Below are 22,145 nucleotides of genomic sequence, written 5' to 3'. Positions count from 1 at the left end.
TACAGGCGCCCGCCACCTCGCCCGGCTAGTTTTTTTATTTTTAGTAGAGACGAGGTTTCACCGTGTTAGCCAGGATGGTCTCAATCTCCTGACCTCATGATCCGCCCGTCTCAGCCTCCCAAAGTGCTGGGATTACAGGCTTGAGCCACCGCGCCCGGCCAGATTTTGTGTTTTTAACAAGTTCCTCACATGGCTCTGATGATCTGAGTTTGGGACTTACAAATCGAAAACATCCACAAATGGCTACAAAGAAGGAACTGGGTGTCTTTCATTCTTTCCGGAACGTGTGTATGCTTCCGTGTGTATGTGCATGTGTATGTGTGTACGTGCATGTGGTGTGTGTGAGTGCATGCATGTGGTGTGGTGCACAGGCATGTCGTGTGCATGTGCTGTGTGCACATGAGTGTGTGATGGCAACACCAGCAGGACTCAGCTATTTACAGAGTGGTCACTAAGTGTCAAGCACCGGGATGACCACACCGTACACGTTCATGACCTCATTTAGGACTTCGGGAAGTCCTGCCATGTAGGGATTACACCTGCCTGTTTCCACCATTTTGCAGCTGATGAAGCTGAGGCTGTAAGTCCAGTCGCTTGCCTAGGTGACTTTCATTACCAGCATGTGGCACCAAACGCCATGTTCTTAGCCATATAAATATTAAGAATACTAACCTGGAAAAGTCTTTTTCTGCCAAAATGGAACATAGATAGCTTTCAGCCTAGAAAATTTAGTTTGAACATAAGATGGAGGAACATCACTTTAGAAAAGGAAAGAAAAGATAAAAAGTAAGTTAGTTTAAAAATCTATGATTTCAATACAGTGTAGTAAGTACATTTATTCAGGTGAGGTTTATAGCTTTACATAAAATAAGATCACCATACATGTGTGATACAAATATGACACAATTTTTGTGGAAGATGGAAAGCTACTGTTTATTTGGTTTAAAAAACGTCAAGGGGAAAAAGAATCAGTAGCACAGAATGGATTCTGTTTAAATTAAAATAACTTGTATCACTAGTCGAGAAGGCAAAGTATAATGCTGGCCAATGTGCTGATGCTTACCTGGTGCTCAGCCCTGCCTAAGCACGTTAACTGCAGCAATAAATAATCCTCGCGACAACTCAAGGAGGGAGTTACCACTCTCTCCCTGGTGCTGGAGAGATGAGGAAACTGAGACACAGAGAAGTTGCCCAAGCTCACACGGCTAATCAGGGATAGAGCAGAGACTTCAGCAGGTAGTGTGATTCCAGATCCTACCCTCTTAATCATTACACTCAGGACACATACGTATTGGTCACAATTCAAAGACAGATGTTCCCTGATGTTTATTTTACAAAGCTAAAAAAAGCAGATGCTTACGAGGTTTTGGTACATTTTCAATTTACAATACATTTCAATTTACAGTAAGTGGGTCAGAAATTATTGTTTTTTATTTTTTATTTTTTTTGAGACGGAGTCTTGCTCTGTCGCCCGGGCTGGAGTGCAGTGGCCGGATCTCAGCTCACTGCAAGCTCCGCCTCCCGGGTTTACGCCATTCTCCCGCCTCATCCTCTCGAGTAGCTAGACTACAGGGGCCCGCCACCTTGCCTGGCTAGTTTTTTGTGTTTTTTAGTAGAGATGGGGTTTCACCGTGTTAGCCAGGATGGTCTTGATCCCCTGACCTCGTGATCCACCCGTCTCAGCCTCCCTAAGTGCTGGGATTACAGGCTTGAGCCACCGTGCCTGGCTCTTTAATTGTTTTTTACAGTAAAAACCACTAACTTAACTTTTTGGGCACCTTTTCCTAATAAAAGGGGAACATTAAAAAACAACTAATCCAGTAGTTAAAATAATTAGCATGAAGAATTTGATCTGTTAAGTATGTAGAGGTAAAAGGTGATGATTCTTCCAACCTCTTCATTACAGTAACCACTAGCTGAGAACGTATGTGCCAGGTACCAGACTATGTCTTTTTCTTGTATTATCTTCTTTATTTTGGGGGGCATGGAGTCTCGCTCTGTCACCCAGGCTGGAGTGAAGAGACACATTTTTGGTTCACTGCAACCTCTGCCTCCAGGGTTCAAGTTGTTCTCCTGGCTCAGCCTCCTGGGTAGCTGGGATTACAGGTGCCCGCTACCACGCCGGGCTAAACTTTTGTATTTTTAGTAGAGACAGGGTTTCACCATGCTGGCCAGACTGGTCTTGAACTCCTGACTTCAGGTGATCCACCCGCCTTGGCCTCCCAAGTGCTGGGACTACAGGCATCAGCCACTGCACCTGGCCCATTATCTCCTTTAGCCCTCCTGATGGCCTATTAGGCCATTATGCAGATGAGGAAACAAAAGGCTCAGACAAAGAGGTAACAATTGCCCACAGACTTAAAGTGGAGTCCCTGGACTCCACTTTAAGTCTGAAACCCCAGCTCTGAGGCAGCCTGTGCCTTTCCCCTTCCCATAATGCTGTGCGCCCAACATGCTGCAGACCCAAGCCCATGCTTCGAGAAATAACAATCATTGATCTGGACATTTTAAAACTAAGCAAGTGTTACATCTCATTAGGTGGAGATGCTATCCTTAAATCCTGCTTATATCATTCACAAAGAAGTTTTTAAGAATCTGCCGGGCACGGTGGCTCAAGCCTGTAATCCCAGCACTTTGGGAGGCCGAGACAGGCGGATCATGAGGTCAGGAGATCGAGACCATCCTGGCTAACACGGTGAAACCCCGTCTCTACTAAAAATACAAAAAAAAATTTCGCCGGGCATGGTGGCGGGCGCCTGTAGTCCCAGCTGCTCAGGAGGCTGAGGCAGGAGAATGGCGTGAACCTGGGAGGCAGAGCTTGCAGTGAGCCAAGATCCAGCCACTGCACTCCAGCCTGGGCGACAGAGCAAGACTCCGTCTCAAAAAAAAAAAAGGGGGAAAAAAGAAAAAAATACACCAAAATGGTAAGAAATGCTTTCATTGGCCCGGGCGCAGTAGCTCAAGTCTGTAATCCCAGCACTTTGGGAGGCTGAGGCAGGTGGATCACAAGGTCAGGAGATCGAGACCATCCTGGCTAACACGGTGAAACCCCGTCTCTACTAAAAATACAAAAAACTAGCCGGGCGAGGTGGCGGGCGCCTGTAGTCCCAGCTACTCGGGAGGCTGAGGCAGGAGAATGGCGTAAACCCGGGAGGCGGAGCCTGCAGTGAGCTGAGATCCAGCCACTGCACTCCAGCCTGGGTGACAGAGCGAGACTCCGTCTCAAAAAAAAAAAAAAAAAAAAGAAGTTTTTAAGAATCTCAGGAGACTGAACCTTCAATATAATTTTTACCATTTTGTTATTAAAACTTTGAGAGTATATAGTGTTTCAAACAGGATTTGACTAGATGCCACAGTCTCTATCTTAGAGTTTTGAGATTTGTAAATCTTAAATAGATAATCAGTTCCTCAGTTACCCCCGGCCTGGATTTCGTGGGGCCCTTTTATTTATTTTTATTTATTTTTTTGAGACAGGGTCTCACTCTGTCACCCAGACTGGAGTGCAGTGGCGTGATCTCGGCTCACTGCAACTTCTGTTTCCCAGGCTCAAGCGATCCTCCCACCTCAGCCTCCAGAGTAGCTGGGACAACAGGCATGTGTCACCATACCCAGCTTAATAATCAGTTTTTAAACATGTAGTTTTACTTAAAACCATAAAAACCCATTTTAATTTTACAAGTGATGTGATTTGAAGAAATGTCACAAAGTACACACAAATTTAATGGAAAAGTGTTTTTTTTTGTTTTTTTTTTTTTGAGACGGAGCCTGGCTCTGTCGCTCAGGCTGGAGTGCAGTGACGCAATCTCGGCTCACTGCAGCCTCCGTCTCCCGGGTTCAAGCAATTCTGCCTCAGCCTCCCCACTAGCTGGGATTACCGGTGCCTGCCACCACGCTCAGCTAATTGTTGCATTTTAGTAAAGATGGGGTGATAGGGTTTCCCCATGTTGGGCAGGTTGGTCTCAAACTCCTGACCTCAAGCAATCCACCTGCCTTGGCCTCCCAAAGTGCTGGGATTACAGGCGTGAGCCACCGCGCCCAGCCGGAAAGCTGAATTTTTTAAAAGTGGTTTGACATTATAAAGGGCTTTGTCAATGTAAGTCGTTCTCAAGATGGGAGCTGGTGGGGTGCACATCAGCGTCACCTCCTTCAAAGCACCTGGCACCCTCCCTGCTTGGGGCCTATGGTGCTGAAGAGTAGGTACCCTGACCCTCAGATGAGCTAGAAAAGAAAAGGCTTTGGGACCACGGCATGTATCTGTGAATCCTGGCAGGGCCTGGACTGAGAGTTTCCAATTCTCCACATTCAAGAAGGAAGAGACAGAGTATCCTTTCTTGTTTGGTTATAATCCCAAACCATAAATGACTAACCACGAGTTTAAATCCTTCTTAATGGTTCCACAGAATATTGACTAGAAACAAAACAAAACCTTTCCTAATGGACCAATGGGACCTCACACCAGTAGCCACACTTCTGGAAGTCAGACAGGCTGCAGCAGCCTCACCCTACTGTCTACCTTCCAAAACCAAAGGCCAAGCAATCCCTCAACATCCCTGCATCTGAAAGTCACTGATCCCCGAGCCCCATGATGCTCGACAACACGTAGAGGGTCTGTGCGCTGCAGCCCAGCTCTCCCTTACTTAGCAAGCAGTTAAGTTCAGATATCGAGAGTGGTGGCCTCTCCAATCACAGGAACTGATTAAAATGCAAGAGCTATGTACAGTGAAGGCTCACAGTGAAGGTAAAGAGAGACAGCTTATAAACACAAGAGCCATGTTCAATCTCACTTCACAGATGAGAAATGCAAATGAAAACCACAAGGAAACTGACAGAAGCTTAAAGAGAAACAGGATCTTTATATAGTCTCAGAATGTCTCCCCACAGCCATTTCTTGCCACCAAAGGAAGAACCAGTATTTTTATACAGTGGGGAAAAGAGGCAGATGCTGCCTTAGCCAAATAATCAAAACGAGAATCATGTGCCTCATGACATAATGCAGTGATAGAAAACATCAGGAATATGCTGTCCTCCTGCCAGAAGGACACAGCCTGAATCTCCTCAAGAGGAAATACTAGACAAGTGTCAACTGCGGACATTCGACAAAACACCTAGCCTGTATACCTCCAATATTTCACTACCATCAACAGCAAAGATGGACGATCTTCACAGATTAAAAGACAGTAAGGAAGGCCACGCATGGTGGCTCACATCTGTAATCCCAGCACTTTGAGAGGGATTAAGGCCAGGAGTTCAAGACTAGCCTGGACAACATGGCAAAACCCCATCTCTTCACTTAAGGCCAGGAGTTCAAGACTAGCCTGGGCAACATGGCAAAACTCCATCTCTACTAAAAATACACACACACACACACACACAAAAGGTTGGGTGTGGTGGCTCATGCCTGTAATCTCAGCAATTTGGGAGGCTGAAGTGGGTGGATCACTTGACATCAGGAGTTTGAGACCAGCCTAGCCAACATGGTGAAACCTTGTCTCTATTAAAAATACAAAAATTAGCCAGGTGTGGTGGCAGTTACCTGTAATCCCAGCTACTCGGAGGCTGAGACAGGAGAACTGCTTGCACCCAGAAGGTGGAGGTTGCAGGGAACTGAGATCATGCTGTTGCACTCCAGCTTGGGCAACAAGAGTGAAAATCTGTCTCAAAAAAAAAAAAAAAGGCCGGGCGCGGTGGCTCAAGCCTGTAATCCCAGCACTTTGGGAGGCCGAGACGGGCGAATCACGAGGTCAGGAGTTCGAGACCATCCTGGCTAACACGGTGAAACCCCGTCTCTACTAAAAAATACAAAAAGCTAGCCGGGCGAGGTGGCTGGCGCCTGTAGTCCCAGCTACTCAGGAGGCTGAGGCAGGAGAATGGCGTAAACCCGGGAGGTGGAGCTTGCAGTGAGCTGAGATCTGGCCACTGCACTCCAGGCCGGGCGACAGAGCGAGACTCCGTCTCAAAAAAAAAAAAAAAAAAAAAAAAAAGAAAATTAACTAATTGAAAAAAAAAAAAAAAAAATTTAGCCAGGCAGGGTGGTGCATGCCTCTAATTCCAGCTATTCAGATGGCTGAGGCACAAGAATTGCTTGAACCCAGGAGGCGGAGGGTGCAGTGAGCCGAGATCACGTCATTGCACTCCAGCCTGGGCAACAGAGTGAGACGGTTGTCTCCAAAAAAACAAACAAACAAAAAAAAGGACACTAAGGAAATGGTACAGTTAAAGAGGGGAAATGCTACCAAGGACATCACTGGGAGGACTGGTGAAATCTGAATGTGGACTATGTTTTAGAGGGTGGTACTATATCATTGTGAAACTTCCTGATTCTCAATTGTACTGTGGTGATGTAAAATAACATCATAGCTTGGGAAGTGGTATCTGCCACTAACTCTTGAATGGTTATGGGAAAAACCGTATTCCTTTGGAGGAGGGGGACAGGGATGATAAAGTTAATGTAGCAGAATGTTCAGAAGAGGCGACTCTGGGTGAAGGGGATGCGGGGTTCTTTCTGTTATTCTTACAACTTGTTTAGCTTTTTGAAGCCTTTAAGAGACTTTGCACACATTTCATTTGCCTTTCCTGAGTGTCTTCGGTGGCAGGTGGGCTGCAGGGAGGGCTGGTCTGATTTATTTGGTCCAGAGCACAGAGACTGGAAGTCTCGAATAAACACACACATCGCAGCTTTCCTGTTCTGTGGCGCTGGCACGCCACCCTGCGACCCACGCGGTGTTTCCTCACCCAAGACTGTGTCTTGGCGCTCTCTGTGCCCCATCACTGAGGGGCTTTCTCATTCTTTTTGGTAGCTATAAAGAATTTCACTGTGGCCAGACGCGGTGGCTCACGCCTGTAATCCCAGCACTTTGGGAGGCCGAGGCGGGTGGATCACGAGGTCAGGAGATCGAGACCATCTTGGCTAATACGGTGAAACCCCGTCTCTACTAAAAATACAAAAAATTAGCCGGGCATGGTGGTGGGCGCCTGTAGTCCCAGCTACTCGGGAGGCTGAGGCAGGAGAATGGCGTGAACCCAGGAGGCAGAGCATGCAGCGAGCAGAGATGGTGCCACTGCACTCCAGCCTGGGCGACAGAGCAAGACTCTGTCTCAAAAAAAAAAAAAAAAAAAAAAGAATTTCACTGTATGGGTAAAAAATATATATAGCCAGTCCCCTATTTTGCAGTCAGTTACTTTGTATACAAGTCATTTCATGGATGTGTGAAGTTGTTTTGTAGAATGTAGTTCTAGAAATGGAATTACTTGATTCTAAATGGAATTACTAGAATTATTTGAATTTTGAAAGGTACTAAGGCTGCAAAGTATGTAAAATTTACCAAAAAAGATAACAATAATTGGAAGGAGTGAATGTAGATGTTTAGTAAGGATGGCTGGCTTTTGACAGTTGCTAAATTGGGGTGATGGGAACATGAAGGTTCGTTTATTTGGCCTTAAATGTATATTACAAAGAAAGAAAAATGGCAAATGAGCTAAGAACCCATCTCAAGAAGTTGAAAAACAGCAGCAAGATAAACTCAAAGAGAGCTGAAGGGAGGGTGTGATAAGGAGCTGACATTAGAAAACTCACAAGATAGGGTCAATGCAATCAAAGCTGGTGTTTTGAAAAGACAATCTCTGGTAACTCCTATTCAAGGAGTAAAAAAAGAAAGTAGGTATAAATAGCCAACATTAGCCATCAGGACATTACTCAGATCCTGCGGACATTTTGCATAAACCATCTCTGGGAAATAGACACTGGTTTCCTGCAGGGCTGTGTGGCCGGTGAGTGGTGAGGGGACACTTTTCACTGTGTTTCCTTTCATGTTTCTTTTTTCTTTTCTTTTTTTTTTTTTTTTTGAGATGGAGTCTTGCTCTGTGCCCAGGCTGGAGTGCAATGGCACGATCTCGGCTTACTGCAACTTCTGCCTCCTAGGTTTAAGCAATTCTCCTGCCTCAGCCTCCTGAGTAGCTGGGACTACAGGCACCTGCCATCATGCCCGGCTAATTTTTGTATTTTTGTAGATGGAGTTGAACCATGTTGGCCAGGCTGGTCTTGAACTCCTGACCTCAGGTGACCTGCCCACCTTGGCCTCCCAAAGTGGTGGGAATACAGGCAAGAGCCACCGTGCCTGGCCTATGTTTCTTCAATTATGGACTATGTAATCTATTACCTATTCCAAAAAAAAAGGTAAAATCAAACTGACCAGTCAAGTCCTTTTTCCTTACAGGTGGGGCATGATACTCAGTTCTGTATTTGAATTGTTACACACAACTAAAATGTTCTAACTGGGAACCAACCAAGTCATTTAACCAGCGCTAAAGCACGGGGTCTCGGCAGGGTAGCACATCAGTCACCTGGAGCTCTGAACTATCCCGACGGCCAGACCCCACACCAGACCAATCCCATTCATGCGAAGCCAGACCCCCTACGCCAGACCAATCCCCATTCATGTGGCACTTGTATTTTTTAAAAGTTCCCCAGATGATTTTGAAGTGAGAGCTGGGCTGAAAACCAGAGAATTGCTAGTGCTTACAAAGTTTCAAACTGGGTACACAAAGGTCACTGGAACTCCTGGATGTCTAGAGCGTGTGCTGTGTTGTCAACTGTCTGGAGTCCCCTGAGGCGTGGGAGTCTGGCCTGCAGACCCACCCAGCCCACTGCTACCATCATTTTACTCACTGTCCTGGGCCACCTGGCCCCTTTCCAGTCCCCTGAATGTGCCCAGCCAGCGCTGGCTCAAGGTGTCTGCATTCACTACTCTGTCCGAACACCCTTCAGTCTCATCCCCGCATGGCTACCCTGCTACCGCTTCTGCTTCCAAAGTCTTCCCTAACCACCCTGATTGCCCCCAGTCCCTTCTACTCTATTTTTGTTTTCTTTTTGGTACCATGCTGTCTGAAATGAGCTTATTTGTTTACAGTCTCTTCCCAGAACTAAATGTGAGTTCCTAAAGTCCTTATTCATCACTACGTTTTGCGCCTGGTATACAGAAGGTAGTCAGTAATTATTATTAGTTTGGTATCATTATCATCAATGTGGTTTTTAGGTTAATTCTGTCCTATACAAAACTTGGTATTTGTGTCAGCAGAATGGACACTCTACCAGGCAAGGAACTTGGTTTTTGTTCAATGCTGTATCCCCAGAGCCTAGAAAAATGCCTGGCATATAGGCACTCGTATTTGGTGGGTGAACAGTAATTCTGAACCTTTGATTTTTCAATAATTGGAATTGATAAAAGGTATGTACTGGGAAAATTCACTCCATTGTTACTAAAGTACCTATAATATCACCTCCAATGCCTGCCAAGGTCAACTAGACTACATGGTAATACTTCCTTACACAATTATTTTTCCACTGGAAAACTGAAATGGGAAGGAGGTGGGTGGGCCATCGGTATTATGCTCTAGCTAAAATCTGGCATCACAAAACTCCTGAGGCGTGATGATCTATGTGACACTAAAAAAAGAGAAGAAGAATCAGAAACATATCCAACTAATGATGTATTTAATGTGATGAAAACCTGATCTACCTAGCAGCTCACAGCCTTTCCATATACATTGCTCCTAAAATTATTGTTTCCTCTGCACTAACAAATTGGTTTCCTAGCAAATACACTGAATTTTTTAATTTTTTTTTGAGACGGAGTCTCGCTCTGTCACCCAGGCTGGAGTGCAGTGGCACGATCTTGGTTCACTGCAACCTCCACCTCCTGGGTTCACGCCATTCCCCTGCTTCAGCCTCCCGAGTAGCTGGGACTACAGGCGCCCCCTGCCTCAGCCTCCCAAGTGGCTGCAACTACAGGTGCCCGCCACCACACCCGGCTAATTTTTTGTATTTTTAGTAGAGACAGGGTTTCACCAAGTACACTGAATTTTAAGCACCACTTATACAAAATTCCAAATGTAGCATCATTATCAGCCCTGTAAGATGATAGAGAGTTATTATATTTATTAAGTCATCTCTATATTTTAATTAGTTTAATATTAAACAAATGGTCTTACCCTATGGCACTAGCAAGATCTTCCCAGTCTATTTCGTTAGTATCTTCCACATTTATTTCATACAACCTGTGAGAAAAAATAAAAATTAAATTTTCAAGCAAAAATCAGCATGATAGCCATCTTCATGGACACGTGGAGTGTTAAGAGCTGGAAGGTATCCATGCTTTCGCCCCATTCCAGCTCCCTCATTACACATGCACAGTGAGGTCAGCATCCCAGCCCAAGGTTAATCCAGGTCAGTGAGTTGGTGGGCTGCAGAGATGGGCTGAAAAGACCTCTCTCCTCCTTCTGAGCCCTTTGTGTGTCTCACCAAACCATGTTGCTTTCTCTCTCTCTGTTTTTTTTTTTTTTTTGAGGCAGAGTCTCGCTCTGTCGCCCAGGCTGGAGTGCAGTGGCCGGATCTCAGCTCACTGCAAGCTCCACCTCCTGGGTTCACGCCATTCTCCTGCCTCAGCCTCCCGAGTAGCTGGGACTACAGGCGCCCGCCACCTCGCCCGGCTAGTTTTTTGTATTTTTTAGTAGAGACGGGGTTTCACTGTGTTAGCCAGGATGGTCTCGATCTCCTGACCTCGTGATCCGCCCGTCTCGGCCTCCCAAAGTGCTGGGATTACAGGCTTGAGCCACCGCGCCCGGCCTTCCATGTTGCTTTCTCATAGCAAAAAACACCACCTCATCATTCAACATAGACACACAGTAAGAGGACATCTGTACTATGTGACAGACATTGTGAAGGTCTTTTTATAAAATACTGGGTCTCGCTGTGTCACCCTGGCTGGACTGCAGTGGTGTGATCATGGCTCACTGCAGCCTCAACCTCCTGGGCTCAAGCAACTCTCCCACCTCAGCCTCTCAAGAAGCTGGAACCATAAGCACGTGGCACCATACCTGGCTAATTTTTTAGATTTTTTTTGTAGAGACAGTCTCCACATGTTGCTCAGGCTGGTCTCAAACTCCTGGACTCAAGCAATCTTCCTGGCCTCCCAGTGTTGGGATTATTGGCACGAGGCACCACGCTGAGCCAGTTAAGACCTTAAAGTGCACAAATTCATTTACAGTAACCCTCCCCCCGACCTACAGACAGGGAAACAGTGCCAAGAGACTCAGTCATGGGCTCCAGATTGCATGACTAATAGGTGGGGCCAACACTGGAACCCAGGCCTGTTTGACTTGAGATGCGCTCTTGGATCTGCTAATCTATGCTGTCTCTCTAGCAGGGAAGACTGGGCGGGGGCATAGGAAAGAGGATCAGGAAACCCACAGTGAGCCTTAGGCAGGGCTCACGCGTGAGGCAGAGGGCAAGAAGGCGGACAGCAGGGCCAGAACCCACAGGCTTCTGCTGCTCTTTGCTGTTCCTCAGTAGACATGGGCCAGGTCCATTAGTCTCACAGGCATCACAAAACGGGCCCATGTCTCCCTTTTCCTCGTCACCCTTCAACACTTTAGCGGGGACCCTGCATGGACCAGGAACTCAAAGACAAAACCAAAGACAAGCAAGGATGACACCAACAAGCTCATGCTGGAGCACAGGAGGGCTCTGTCTGAATCATTTGCCCCCATTTTCCAATGGGCGTAAATAATTTTATCCACATGATATGCTTCAAAGACTAAAATAATTACATGGAGTACACAGTACGTTTCACATGTTATTTTCTTTTATCCTCCTGAAAGCACTAAGAGGTAGGTATGATTATCGTCATCCTCAGTAGATGAGTGAAGATGAGTAAACCGAGACTCAGACGGGTAGGTCATACATGCGAGAAGTGCTGGAACAGGGATTTGGACCTTGGCAATCTCACTGCAGACTCTGCTGGGTTAACAACTTCTCTTTGGCTAGAGACAGAAACAGTTAAGAGGCGTCCATTTCTATTTTTCCTACCTTTCAATAAGGCTGACCTTGGCCCGCAGGGCATTAACGCCACAGTATATGCGCCGACCATTAGTCATCCTCTTGGTTAGAATTTCTGTCCTACATTAAAAGGAAGAAAAACACAGTTTAACACAGTTTACTTTCAAGGGTAGAGTTTTCATTAAAATTTCCTATATTTTTCTCATCTAAATTGCTCTTATTCAGAACCAACTTCTAACTTTTTTTTTTTTTTGAGACGGAGTCTGACTTTGTCACCCAGGCTGGAGTGCAGTGGCACGGTCTCAGCTCACTGCAACCTCCGCTGTCCAGGTTGAAGTGATTCTCCTGCCTCAGCCTCCCAAGTAGCTGGGATTACTTACAGGTGTGCACCACCATGCCCGGTTAATTTTTGTATTTTCAGTAGAGACAGGGTTTCATCATGCTGGCCAGGCTGGTCTCGAACTCCTGGCCTCAAGGGATCCACCTGCCTAGGCCTCCCAAAGTGTTGGGATCACAGGCATGAGCCATAGTGCCTGGCCCTCAATTATTTTGACTATTTATACACAGACAGGCATTGCTCTTATTACCATTACCAGCCTTGGAACATCAAATAAGACAAATTTAGTAAAGTGAGAAATGATTTGATGATTCCTCTAATGCCAAAGCTAGTGGCTGCAGGCTGACTGAAGTTTCTAGTAAAGGCAGTGACCCAATTAAAAAGATTTTAAAAGTACTTACCTTGAATAGCAAAATTTGTCACAATCTGATAGACAGATGTTATATTTACATTCTTGGTAATGGAGATACATGATCCACACGCTGATCAACACCACTGTGGCTCTTAGTGAGAGCCATCCATGTTTACAGAGTTGAAATGTACCAATGGAGGTCATTTCAATGTTACACAAGGTAAACATACACTCAGAGTTTAAGTTTACTATTTTTTATCTCAAATTAATAGCTAAATCTTGCATGTTATCTTAATTATGTTGATCCTGAACCAGTACTACCCTTAATGATCACCATGTCCTCTTTTTAACATTGGTATGTCATCCTCCAATTGAGCCTTATAATTCACTCTTCCTTTTTTTTTTTTGAGACGGAGTCTTGCACTATTGCTGGGACTGGAGTGCAATGGCGCGATCTCGGCTCACTGCAACCTCCGCCTCCCAGGTTCAAGCAATTCTCCTGCCTCAACCTTCTGAGTAGCTGGGATTACAGATGCCCATCATCATGCCGGCTAATTTTATTGTATTTTTAGTAGAGACAGGGTTTCACTATGTTGGCCAGGCTGGTCTCGAACTCCTGACCTTGTGATCCACCTGCCTCAGTCTCCCAAAGTGCTGGAATTACAGGTATGAGCCACCATGCCCGGCCCTCACTCTTCCTTCTTTTAGCTGAAAACACACAGTAGAAAGAGCTCTGGTTCCTTCAACATTTCCTGTTCTTTGGAGTTTATTTCCCTGGAGTTGTAAGGTATATAAGCAGTGTGATCTAGGAGTCTGCTCTTAACATAAAATATGCCTACTCTGGATTTCACTCCTACTATTTATTATTCAGGAGCCACTGAGTGCCCTTCGTGTGCAAGGTCGGGGGTCATGAGCATGCAGAACCACTGGTTTCAGGAGTTCGCTGCAGCTGGACATCCAGCTGTGCGACTCTCCAGGTCCTGGAAAACCTATATCCAGCAAAGAATGTGTGGCAAGAGCAGGACTGAAACTATCTCCATGTGACTGATGTAGCCAGGAGCACGCCTACCTCACTTCATCTGAGGAACCACAGAAGCAGAAAGCACATTAGAAGGGCAGAGCTGTGGCCGGGCATGGTGGCTCAAGCCTGTAATCCCAGCACTTTGGGAGGCCGAGACGGGCAGATCATGAGGTCAGGAGATCGAGACCATCCTGGCTAACACGGTGAAACCCCGTCTCTACTAAAAAATATGAAAAACTAGCCGGGCAAGGTGGCGGGCGCCTGTAGTCCCAGCTACTCGGGAGGCTGAGGCAGGAGAATGGTGTAAACCCGGAAGGTGGAGCTTGCAGTGAGCCGAGATCGCGCCACTGCACTCCAGCCTGGGCAATAGAGCGAGACTCCATCTCAAAAAAAAAAAAAAAAAAAAAAAGGGCGGAGCTGTTACTGATCACTACACTTGTGATTTCTCTCTGCATGTTAGTTTTCTTTTTTCTCTCTCTCTCTCTCTCTCTCTCTCTATATATATATATATATTTTTTTTTGAGGTGGAGTCTCGCTCTGTCGCTGGGGCTGGAGTGCAGTGGCCGGATCTCAGCTCACTGCAAGCTCCGCCTCCCGAATTTACGCCATTCTCCTGCCTCAGCCTCCCGAGTAGCTGGGACTACAGGCGCCCGCCACCTCGCCCGGCTAGTTTTTGTATTTTTAGTAGAGACGAGGTTTCACCGTGTTAGCCAGGATGGTCTCAATCTCCTGACCTTGTGATCCGCCCGTCTCAGCCTCCCAAAGTGCTGGGATTACAGGCTTGAGCCACCGCACCCGGCCAATATATTTTTATTTTTATTGTTTTGAGACAGAGTCTCGCTCTGTTGCCTAGGCTGGAATACAGTGGGGCAATCTCAGCTCACTGCAACCTCCACTTCCTGGGTTCAAGCGATTCTCCTGCCTCAGCCTCCAAGGTAGTTGGGATTACCGGTGGCTGTGAGCCACCACACTTGGCTAATTTTTGTATTTTTGGTAGATACAGGGTTTTGCCACATTGGCCAGGCTGGTTTTGAACTCCCGGCCTCTTGAACTTTTGTATTTTTGGTAGATACAGGGTTTTGCCACATTGGTCAGGCTGGTCTTGAACTCTCGGTGTCTTGAACTTTTATATTTTTGGCAGATACAGGGTTTTGCCACATTGGCCAGGCCAGTCTTGAACTCTTGATCTGCCTGCCTCAGCCTCCCAAAGGGTTGGGATTACAGGTGTGAGCTACCACGCGCAGCCCCTGTCTTTTTTTCTAATGCTGCCAACAGATTGCTACCTTGTTTTATTAAAGACTTAGAAAGAGAGTAAAGAAATCAGAAGTCAATAGTCAGTTTTAAAAAGGTTCAAGTTCTTTAGGAGGAAAGCACACACTCTTCAATGCATCAGGGCTAGTTATGTGCTAATTCAAATTAGAGAGTGATACGGAAGCAGCGGGGGCAGCAGACGAGACATGATTGTTTTTGACATGTAAGCTTCCACACAGCAGTTACGCAGATATTCTTGGTAACCTCAGCTCTCCACAGAAGCTAGAGAGATAGAGAAAGAGAGAGGGAAGAACTTACCACTTACTTTTACACTGCATCCAATTTCTGGTTTGCACTTTAGCTTCTACTTCTACCCAAGATATGCCCTTGTAGAGTTTTTCCCGTACAATTGATAGGCAACTTTCAGGATTGTCTTGGAGTTTGGAATCCACCTCTTTTAACTCCTGGGGAGACATTTTCTTTAGAATCACTTCTTCAACAGCCTTGATTAGTTTCTGGGTTTCAGACTTACTCCAAGCACCACGATTTCTTTCTGTAGATACAAAAACATGGTCTTATAGTTGCTAATCTATTTGCTTTCAAACACATTATTAAAAATGAAATGATAAATCAGATACTTTTCAGAAAATAATGGGCATCTCAATTATACAGACATAAAACAAACACAATTATGTGCATATTAAAATGAAATTACTAACATGGTCATGGATTTTTTTTTTTTTTTTTTTGAGACGGAGTCTCGCTCAGTCACCCAGGCTGGAGTGCAGTGGTGCGATCTCGGCTCACTGCAAGCTCCGCCTCCCGGGTTCACGCCATTCTCCTGCCTCAGCCTCCCGAGTAGCTGGGACTACAGGCGCCCGCCACCACGCCTGGCTAATTTTTTGTATTTTTTATTAGACACGGGGTTTCACCGTGTTAGCCAGGATGGTCTCAATCTCCTGACCTCGTGATCCACCTGCCTCGGCCTCCCAAAGTGCTGGGATTATAGGCATGAGCCACCGCACCCGGCCGGTCATGGATTCTTTTTAAGAACTAAAGCCGGAAATTATTAAATAAGTCCTTTCTTAAAGCATTATTTTATTTATTTCAAAACAGTTGTTCATCCTGTTTCTAAGAACAATGTCTCCCGCATGAAACTGTGAGGTTCCCAAACGTTTAATGGGGAATAAAAGCCAGCCACATGGGTTTTATGTTATGTACATGTCTCTTGGACAAGAGTTCCTAGTGTAACAATAATAGCCACAGTGATACCAACACAGTACTTGATGAAGGCACTTGAGAATTTCTGAAGCCAATTATCTATGGCAGATGCCCACAGTATCGATGGCTCACCTTTCTTCACTAGAGACATTCACAGTCACACACAGACTGAGGCCTTAGAAAGCAAGGAGTCTCACACTGGCAGCTGCTTGGCTGTGCTTTTGGTAACATTCCACAGAATGTTACATGTTCCCCTCAATAACAATTTGGATGACAATTTAAAAATCAAGAGATTTCCAAGAAAGAAAAAAAGATATCTAGAGTTCACAAAATTAAAAAAAAAAAAAAATTCAAGATTTTTCCTTTATTTCTTGGAAATGTGAAGAACTGGCTGCAAGGCACTACCTGTGTGGCCGGAGTATGTGAGCCCCTGTGCTAAACAGAAACCCGATAAGGAGTGTCTTCTTAAAGGAAACCTTTTAAGAAAGAGGAGATAGAGACAGGAGGTCACCAACACTGGTTCTGAGAAAAGTTCCCACCTGACAGGCACGAACTGCATGCCTTCCTCCCACCCAAGGTGTCCCGTGCCACCGCGGGAAAGTGACCCTCCGCCCAGGCTCTCCCACCACCAGTTTCTTGGGTTCACTTGGCAGTTACATTTGCACGGACAGTTATTGAAGTGTGGTAAAAATCAGCCTAGTGGGTAAAGGTTGCATGGCTTCACTGAATACATGAGGAAACCAAATGAATTAGTATAGAGAATAGCTTAACACACAAAGCTTTTGCAGAAGACAGGTCTGCGGTGATTTCTGGGCATTGGATCAGTTATGGCTGAATCAGGCCTGTCAGGGCTTATTTCTTCAGCGAGGTGGGCACTGGTGGCTGCCACTTACGACTGCTGATCTGCGAGAACTTCAGGGCCACGGAGAGGCTACTTCGGGCCACCATCTCACCAATCGTCTTCCAGTCATTCCCAAGGAGAGAATGGTACATCTTTAACTTCTCAGTGTCTCCTTCGCTATACCTAACAGAAAGGGAAAACATTTCCCAAGTTTAAACTAACTATCAGATTAAATACAGTATTCTCATCCCAGTACGCAGCAATCGTGGGAAAAGCTAAATGGCGTAGGCTGTCAGGGAACCCGGTCAGAGCTCTCTTCACTTCCTGTTGGCCTCTCAATGGTGGTCATCCTATCAATCAATCACTGAAGCCGAGACCAGAGGCCTGGTTCAACTGAACAGCAGCCAGAGCAATCACTTAGCCCTTCTTCAGCTCAGAGCCTCCTGTGGTGGAAATGGCTTTCCTCTACCCCACCTGGACAGTGCCTGCACGCTCGCCAGTGCAGTTTAAACGGTGCATTTTCAGGGAACGCTTCCCTGACTCCCTTAACCTGAAGTCCCCCTGTTGATTGCTCCTGGAGAACACTGTGCTTCTCTTTCATAGCACTGGTCACAAACCGCACTCACACATGCACAGGCTCCCTTGTTCACGCCTCTTCCTCTAGACCAGCACTGCCCAACAGAAACATAATACGAGCCTCTTATGGATTTTAAGTTTCCTAGTAGTCATAGGAAAATTCACTTTAACCTGGTTTTAATAAAAGGAACTTTAAGAATATATTTTTTACATGGGCATTGCGTGATGAAAAACAAAAACAAAAAATATATTTCCTTGAACTCAAGATTTTTTTTTTTTTTTTTTTTTTGAGACAGAGTCTCGCTTTGCCGCCCAGGCTGGAGTGCAGTGGCCAGATCTCAGCTCACTGCAAGCTCCGCCTCCCGGGTTTACGCCATTCTCCTGCCTCAGTCTCCCGAGTAGCTGGGACTACAGGCGCCGCCACCTCGCCCGGCTAGTTTTTTGTATTTTTAGTAGAGACGGGGTTTCACCGTGTTAGCCAGGATGGTCTCGATCTCCTGACCTCGTGATCCGCCCGTCTCGGCCTCCCAAAGTGCTGGGATTACAGGCTTGAGCCACCGCGCCCGGCCTGAACTCAAGATATTAAAAATGCTATCATTTCAACATGTCATCAGTATCAAAAAATATCAATGATATATTTTACATTCGGTTCTTCATCTGGAGCCTTCAAAACCCGGCATGTATTTTACTCTGACAGCATGTCAATGTGGACTAACTACATTTCAAATGTTTGACAGGCCCAGGAGGCTGCTGGTCACCATACTGGAAGACACAGCTCAAGAAGGGAAGTTCCATGAGGGCAGAGACCTTGTTGGTTTCATATACTATGGTATCCATAATGCTTGACAAACAGGCATTCCATAAACATACAACAAATGGCTTACTGTAAATATGTAACTACTTAAGAAATGTAAAGTGCATTCATCCTACATAAAAATACATACATTAAAGTACTAAAAAAAGCACTATGATATTATAAATGGATTTTCAGATTAAAAACCTAAATAAGTAAATAAAAAGCAATCTTTACAACATCTTCAGATTCCTATCTGAATAAGAATGGTGGTTTATGTCATCACTAAGGCAACACAAAAGAAATCCTAGAAAAATACAATTTCTTTTTTTTTTTTTTTCTTTGAGACAGGGTCTGGCTCTGTTACCCAGGCTGGAGCACAGTGGCATGATCATGGCTCACTGCAACCTCCACCTCCTGGGATCAAGCAATCCTCCCAGCTCAGCCTCCCAAGTAGCTGGGACTACAGGTGCATGCCACCATACCAGGCTAATTTTTGTATTTTTTGTAGAGCCACATTGCCCAGGTTTGTCTCAAACTCCTAATCCAGTGATCCACCTGCCTTGTCCTCCCAAAGTGCTGGGATTACAGGCATGAGCCACCACACCCAGCCAAAAATAAACAATAACATCGTAGCATTTTCAGACATTTGTCTGTAAATGCAGCGTATGGTGAACAGAAACTGGTTATTCTTCACTATTTTTTTTTCAGATGGAGTCTTGCTGTGTTGCCCAGGCTGGAGTCCAGTGGCACGATCACCGCAACCTCTGCCTCCCAGGTTCAAGCAATCTTCCTGCCTCAGCCTCCCAAGGAGCTGGGATTATCAGCGTGCACCACCACACCCAGTGCATTTTTGTATTTTTAGTAGAGATAAGGTTTCACCATGTTGGCCAGTCTGGTCTCGAACCCCTGACCTCAAGTGATTCGCCTGCCTCAGCATCTCAAAGTGTTGGGAATTACAGGTGTGAGCCACCATGCCTGGTCTATTCTTCACTACTAAGAATCATGGCTGTCAGCCAGGTATGGTGGCTCAAGCCTATAATTCCAGCACTTTGGAGGCCGAGGCAGGAGGATCACTTGAGGTTAGGAATTCGAGACCAGCCTGGTCAACATGGTGAAACCTCGTCTCTACTAAAAATAAAAAAATTAGCTGGGTGTGGTGACACATGCCTGTAGTCCCAGCCTCTTGGGAGGCTGAGGCAAGAGAATCACTTGAACCCAGGAGGTAGAGGTTACAATGAGCCAAGATCGCACCACTGCACTCCAGCCTGGTGACAGAGCGAGACCCTGTCTCAAAAAAAAAAAAAAAAAAAAAAAAAAAAAAAAAAAAAAAGAAAAAGAAAAAGAAAAAGAAAGGCCAGGCAAGGTGTGGTAGCTCATGCCTGCCTGTAATCCCAGCACTTTGGGAGGCCGAGGCGGGCGGATTACGAGGTCAGGAGATAGAGACCATCCTGGCTAACACAGTGAAACCCCGTCTCTACTAAAAATATACAAAAAAATTAGCCAGGCATGGTGGCGGGCGCCTGTAGTCCCAGCTACTCGGGAGGCTGAGGCAGGAGAATGGCGTAAACTTGGGAGGCAGAGCTTGCAGTGAGCTGAGATGCGGCCACTGCACTCCAGCCCGGGCGACAGAGCGAGACTCCGTCTCAAAAAAAAAAAAAAAAAAAAAAAAGGAAATTGAGGTGACATCAAGGTTGGAAGTTTAGGTAATGCCCTATGTCTTGGTTTACAATCACAGAGCTAAGCAGAACTCAGCTGCCACCAGAAGATTTAAGAAACCTGCCTCTCAGAGAGAGGTCAAGTAGTTGAGTAGAAGGTAGTTTTGGGGGGCTCTTGGAATCCAAGCTAACACCTTCCTGCTTCTCCTTCTGTCCTTGAGCAGAGTGCTAACGTGCTAACCCAAACACTCGGTCTACGTTTGGTGTGTTTTTAAATGTGGAATGTTGGAAGCACATTATAATCGGACATTGTATTTGGGGAAAAGGAAGGAGAGAATGACAACCGGGTTAAGCACCCTGGGTTGATACCACTGAACTGCATTTAACGGAGCTAATAATCCCAGCGCTTACCTCCACCTTCAAATAGTTACTAAAAACCCACAGCACTCTGCTAAGTGCTGAAGAGAACATCTGTCAAGATGGGATGTTTGGGTTCACAAGGAGATTACGAAGTAAGCAGAGAGCAGAGCAAACAGGAGTAACAGCACATGAGGCAGCGTATGGGGAGTGCTAAAGAAAAAGTGTAGAGAAAGCTGCAGATGCAGGAAACAGGTCACTAAGGCTTCACTAAAGAGCTGAGAATGGAAAAGGGCCTTGAAGATGCACACATTTGACACACCATCTGGCTTCACACACACAAATCTTCATAATTTTTACTGTGAATCCATTGCTGTGAATGTTTTGATTTATGGTATCAGCAAAGACTAGAGAAACGTTCTGTCTCAAGCTGCTAAGACTTTTTTCTTACCTGCCTTTGTAATTGTTGACATCGAACATCTTCTTTGCTCGATAGTATATAAGTTTCCAGGGCCGGGCAATGTTCCTACCTAAAGTCAGAAGAAAGGTGATCAGAGGGGCTCACGTGACATGAAGTCACACTTGTAAAAGGAACTCAGAACAGCCCTTGTAACCACATGAACTATCTTAAGCCCCGTGTTAAGGCTGGGACTTCCTGTGTCCTGAACAAAGCTGTCTTGGAGAGCAGATATACACAATCACCAGTTTCCTTGGAGATCTCCGAAAACTAAATGCTGAGTACCCCGAGGCTCCAGCTTCCCGTCTATGCAATTTGTGGAAAGAATCCTTACAAGACAAAGTAATTTTAACATGATTTGAATTAAGAGGAAGAGAACACTAAGGTGGAGAATACAGGGTAACAGTTCTCCAGAAGATGAACAACAAATCTTTCCTAATCAGCTTTTCTCACTTTCTCACTCTAAGGTGAAATAATCCCTCAACGGGGGCGCACTAGCCTGTTTTTCTTCGTGGCCCCCACAGAACACCTAAGAAATTATCCTCTTTAAATCCAAGAGAGATTTGCTTTGGCTCTGATCCTCCATGACAGCATGACCTTCTAACTTCACAAGCAGTACCTCCAGTCGGAGAGTTCCAGTTACAAAGCACACATATGGCCACACTTAAAAAACGTGGGAGACCATGGTGCGTATAAGGATGTGCTTTGCATAGCGTACACAAAATATAAATAAGGAACAGGAGGAGAAACCAAAACCGTAACTATTGCCAAGGAAGAAAGGCAAAAGTTCATCATTCAAAGTTTCACACTGAACTTGGGAGACATGAACACATTCCAAATCCCCAAAAGTAGAGACTGGCAATAAGAATACCATCAGGGTTGGGTGAGGTGGCTCACACCTGTAATCCCAGCAGGTTAGGAGTCCGAGGCAGGTGGATCATGAGGTAAGGAGATGGAGACCATCCTGGCTAACAAGGAGAAACCCTGTCTCTACTAAAAATATAAAAAATTAGCCAGGCGTGGTGGCAGGTGCCTGTAATCTCAGCTACTCGGGAGGCTGAGGCAGGAGAATTGTTTGAACCCCAGAGGTGGAGGAGGTTGCAGTGAGCCAAGATTGCACCACTGCACTCCAGCCTGGGCAACAGAGCAAGACTCTGTCTCAAAAAAAAAAAAAAAAAAAAGAATATCATCAGCCATCACAGCAGTTAATGTGCACTGCCTGCAGACAATGGCCAGGTACCGTGCTAACACTTACCACAGGTTATCTTGTTTATGGCTGGAAGGCTGTGGATGGTCAAAGAGTGATTGTTTCTAAACTTACCAATGTGCAATCTAAACGAGTGTCTCCTTTTTAAGTTGGTGATCGCAGATTTTTCCTCGGGATATCTGTCTGTGTACAGCAGCTTGTCTGCGCTCTCGATGCCTGTCAGGGCTAGAAAGTCTTCCAC

General features: G+C 45.6%; 1 protein-coding gene across 2 annotated transcripts in view; it reads right to left on the bottom strand.

The window, feature by feature from the left end:
- TTF1 (transcription termination factor 1) overlaps positions 1–22,145 on the bottom strand; it is a 34,454-nt gene that overhangs the window by 1,546 nt on the left and 10,763 nt on the right. The window contains exons 4-10 of one of the 2 annotated variants that reach the window (XR_004054021.1): positions 22,019–22,145; positions 20,692–20,770; positions 16,909–17,039; positions 15,120–15,347; positions 11,864–11,953; positions 9,988–10,053; positions 673–758 (exon numbers count right to left, since the gene is read on the bottom strand). The exon at positions 22,019–22,145 is cut by the window's right edge and continues 59 nt beyond it. Coding sequence is in view for 1 of the 2 variants with exons in the window: in XM_010372831.2 (XP_010371133.2) it covers positions 673–758; positions 9,988–10,053; positions 11,864–11,953; positions 15,113–15,347; positions 16,909–17,039; positions 20,692–20,770; positions 22,019–22,145 (814 nt within the window). In the remaining variant the exon portion in view is untranslated. Of the gene's footprint in view, positions 1–672; positions 759–9,987; positions 10,054–11,863; positions 11,954–15,112; positions 15,348–16,908; positions 17,040–20,691; positions 20,771–22,018 lie in introns of both variants that reach the window. The other variant, XM_010372831.2, reaches the window with a different exon arrangement.

The sequence above is a fragment of the Rhinopithecus roxellana genome, chromosome 16 (assembly GCF_007565055.1).
Source record: "Rhinopithecus roxellana isolate Shanxi Qingling chromosome 16, ASM756505v1, whole genome shotgun sequence".
Taxonomy (NCBI): Eukaryota; Metazoa; Chordata; class Mammalia; order Primates; family Cercopithecidae; genus Rhinopithecus; species Rhinopithecus roxellana.
This window is presented reverse-complemented; position numbering and strand designations above follow the sequence as displayed.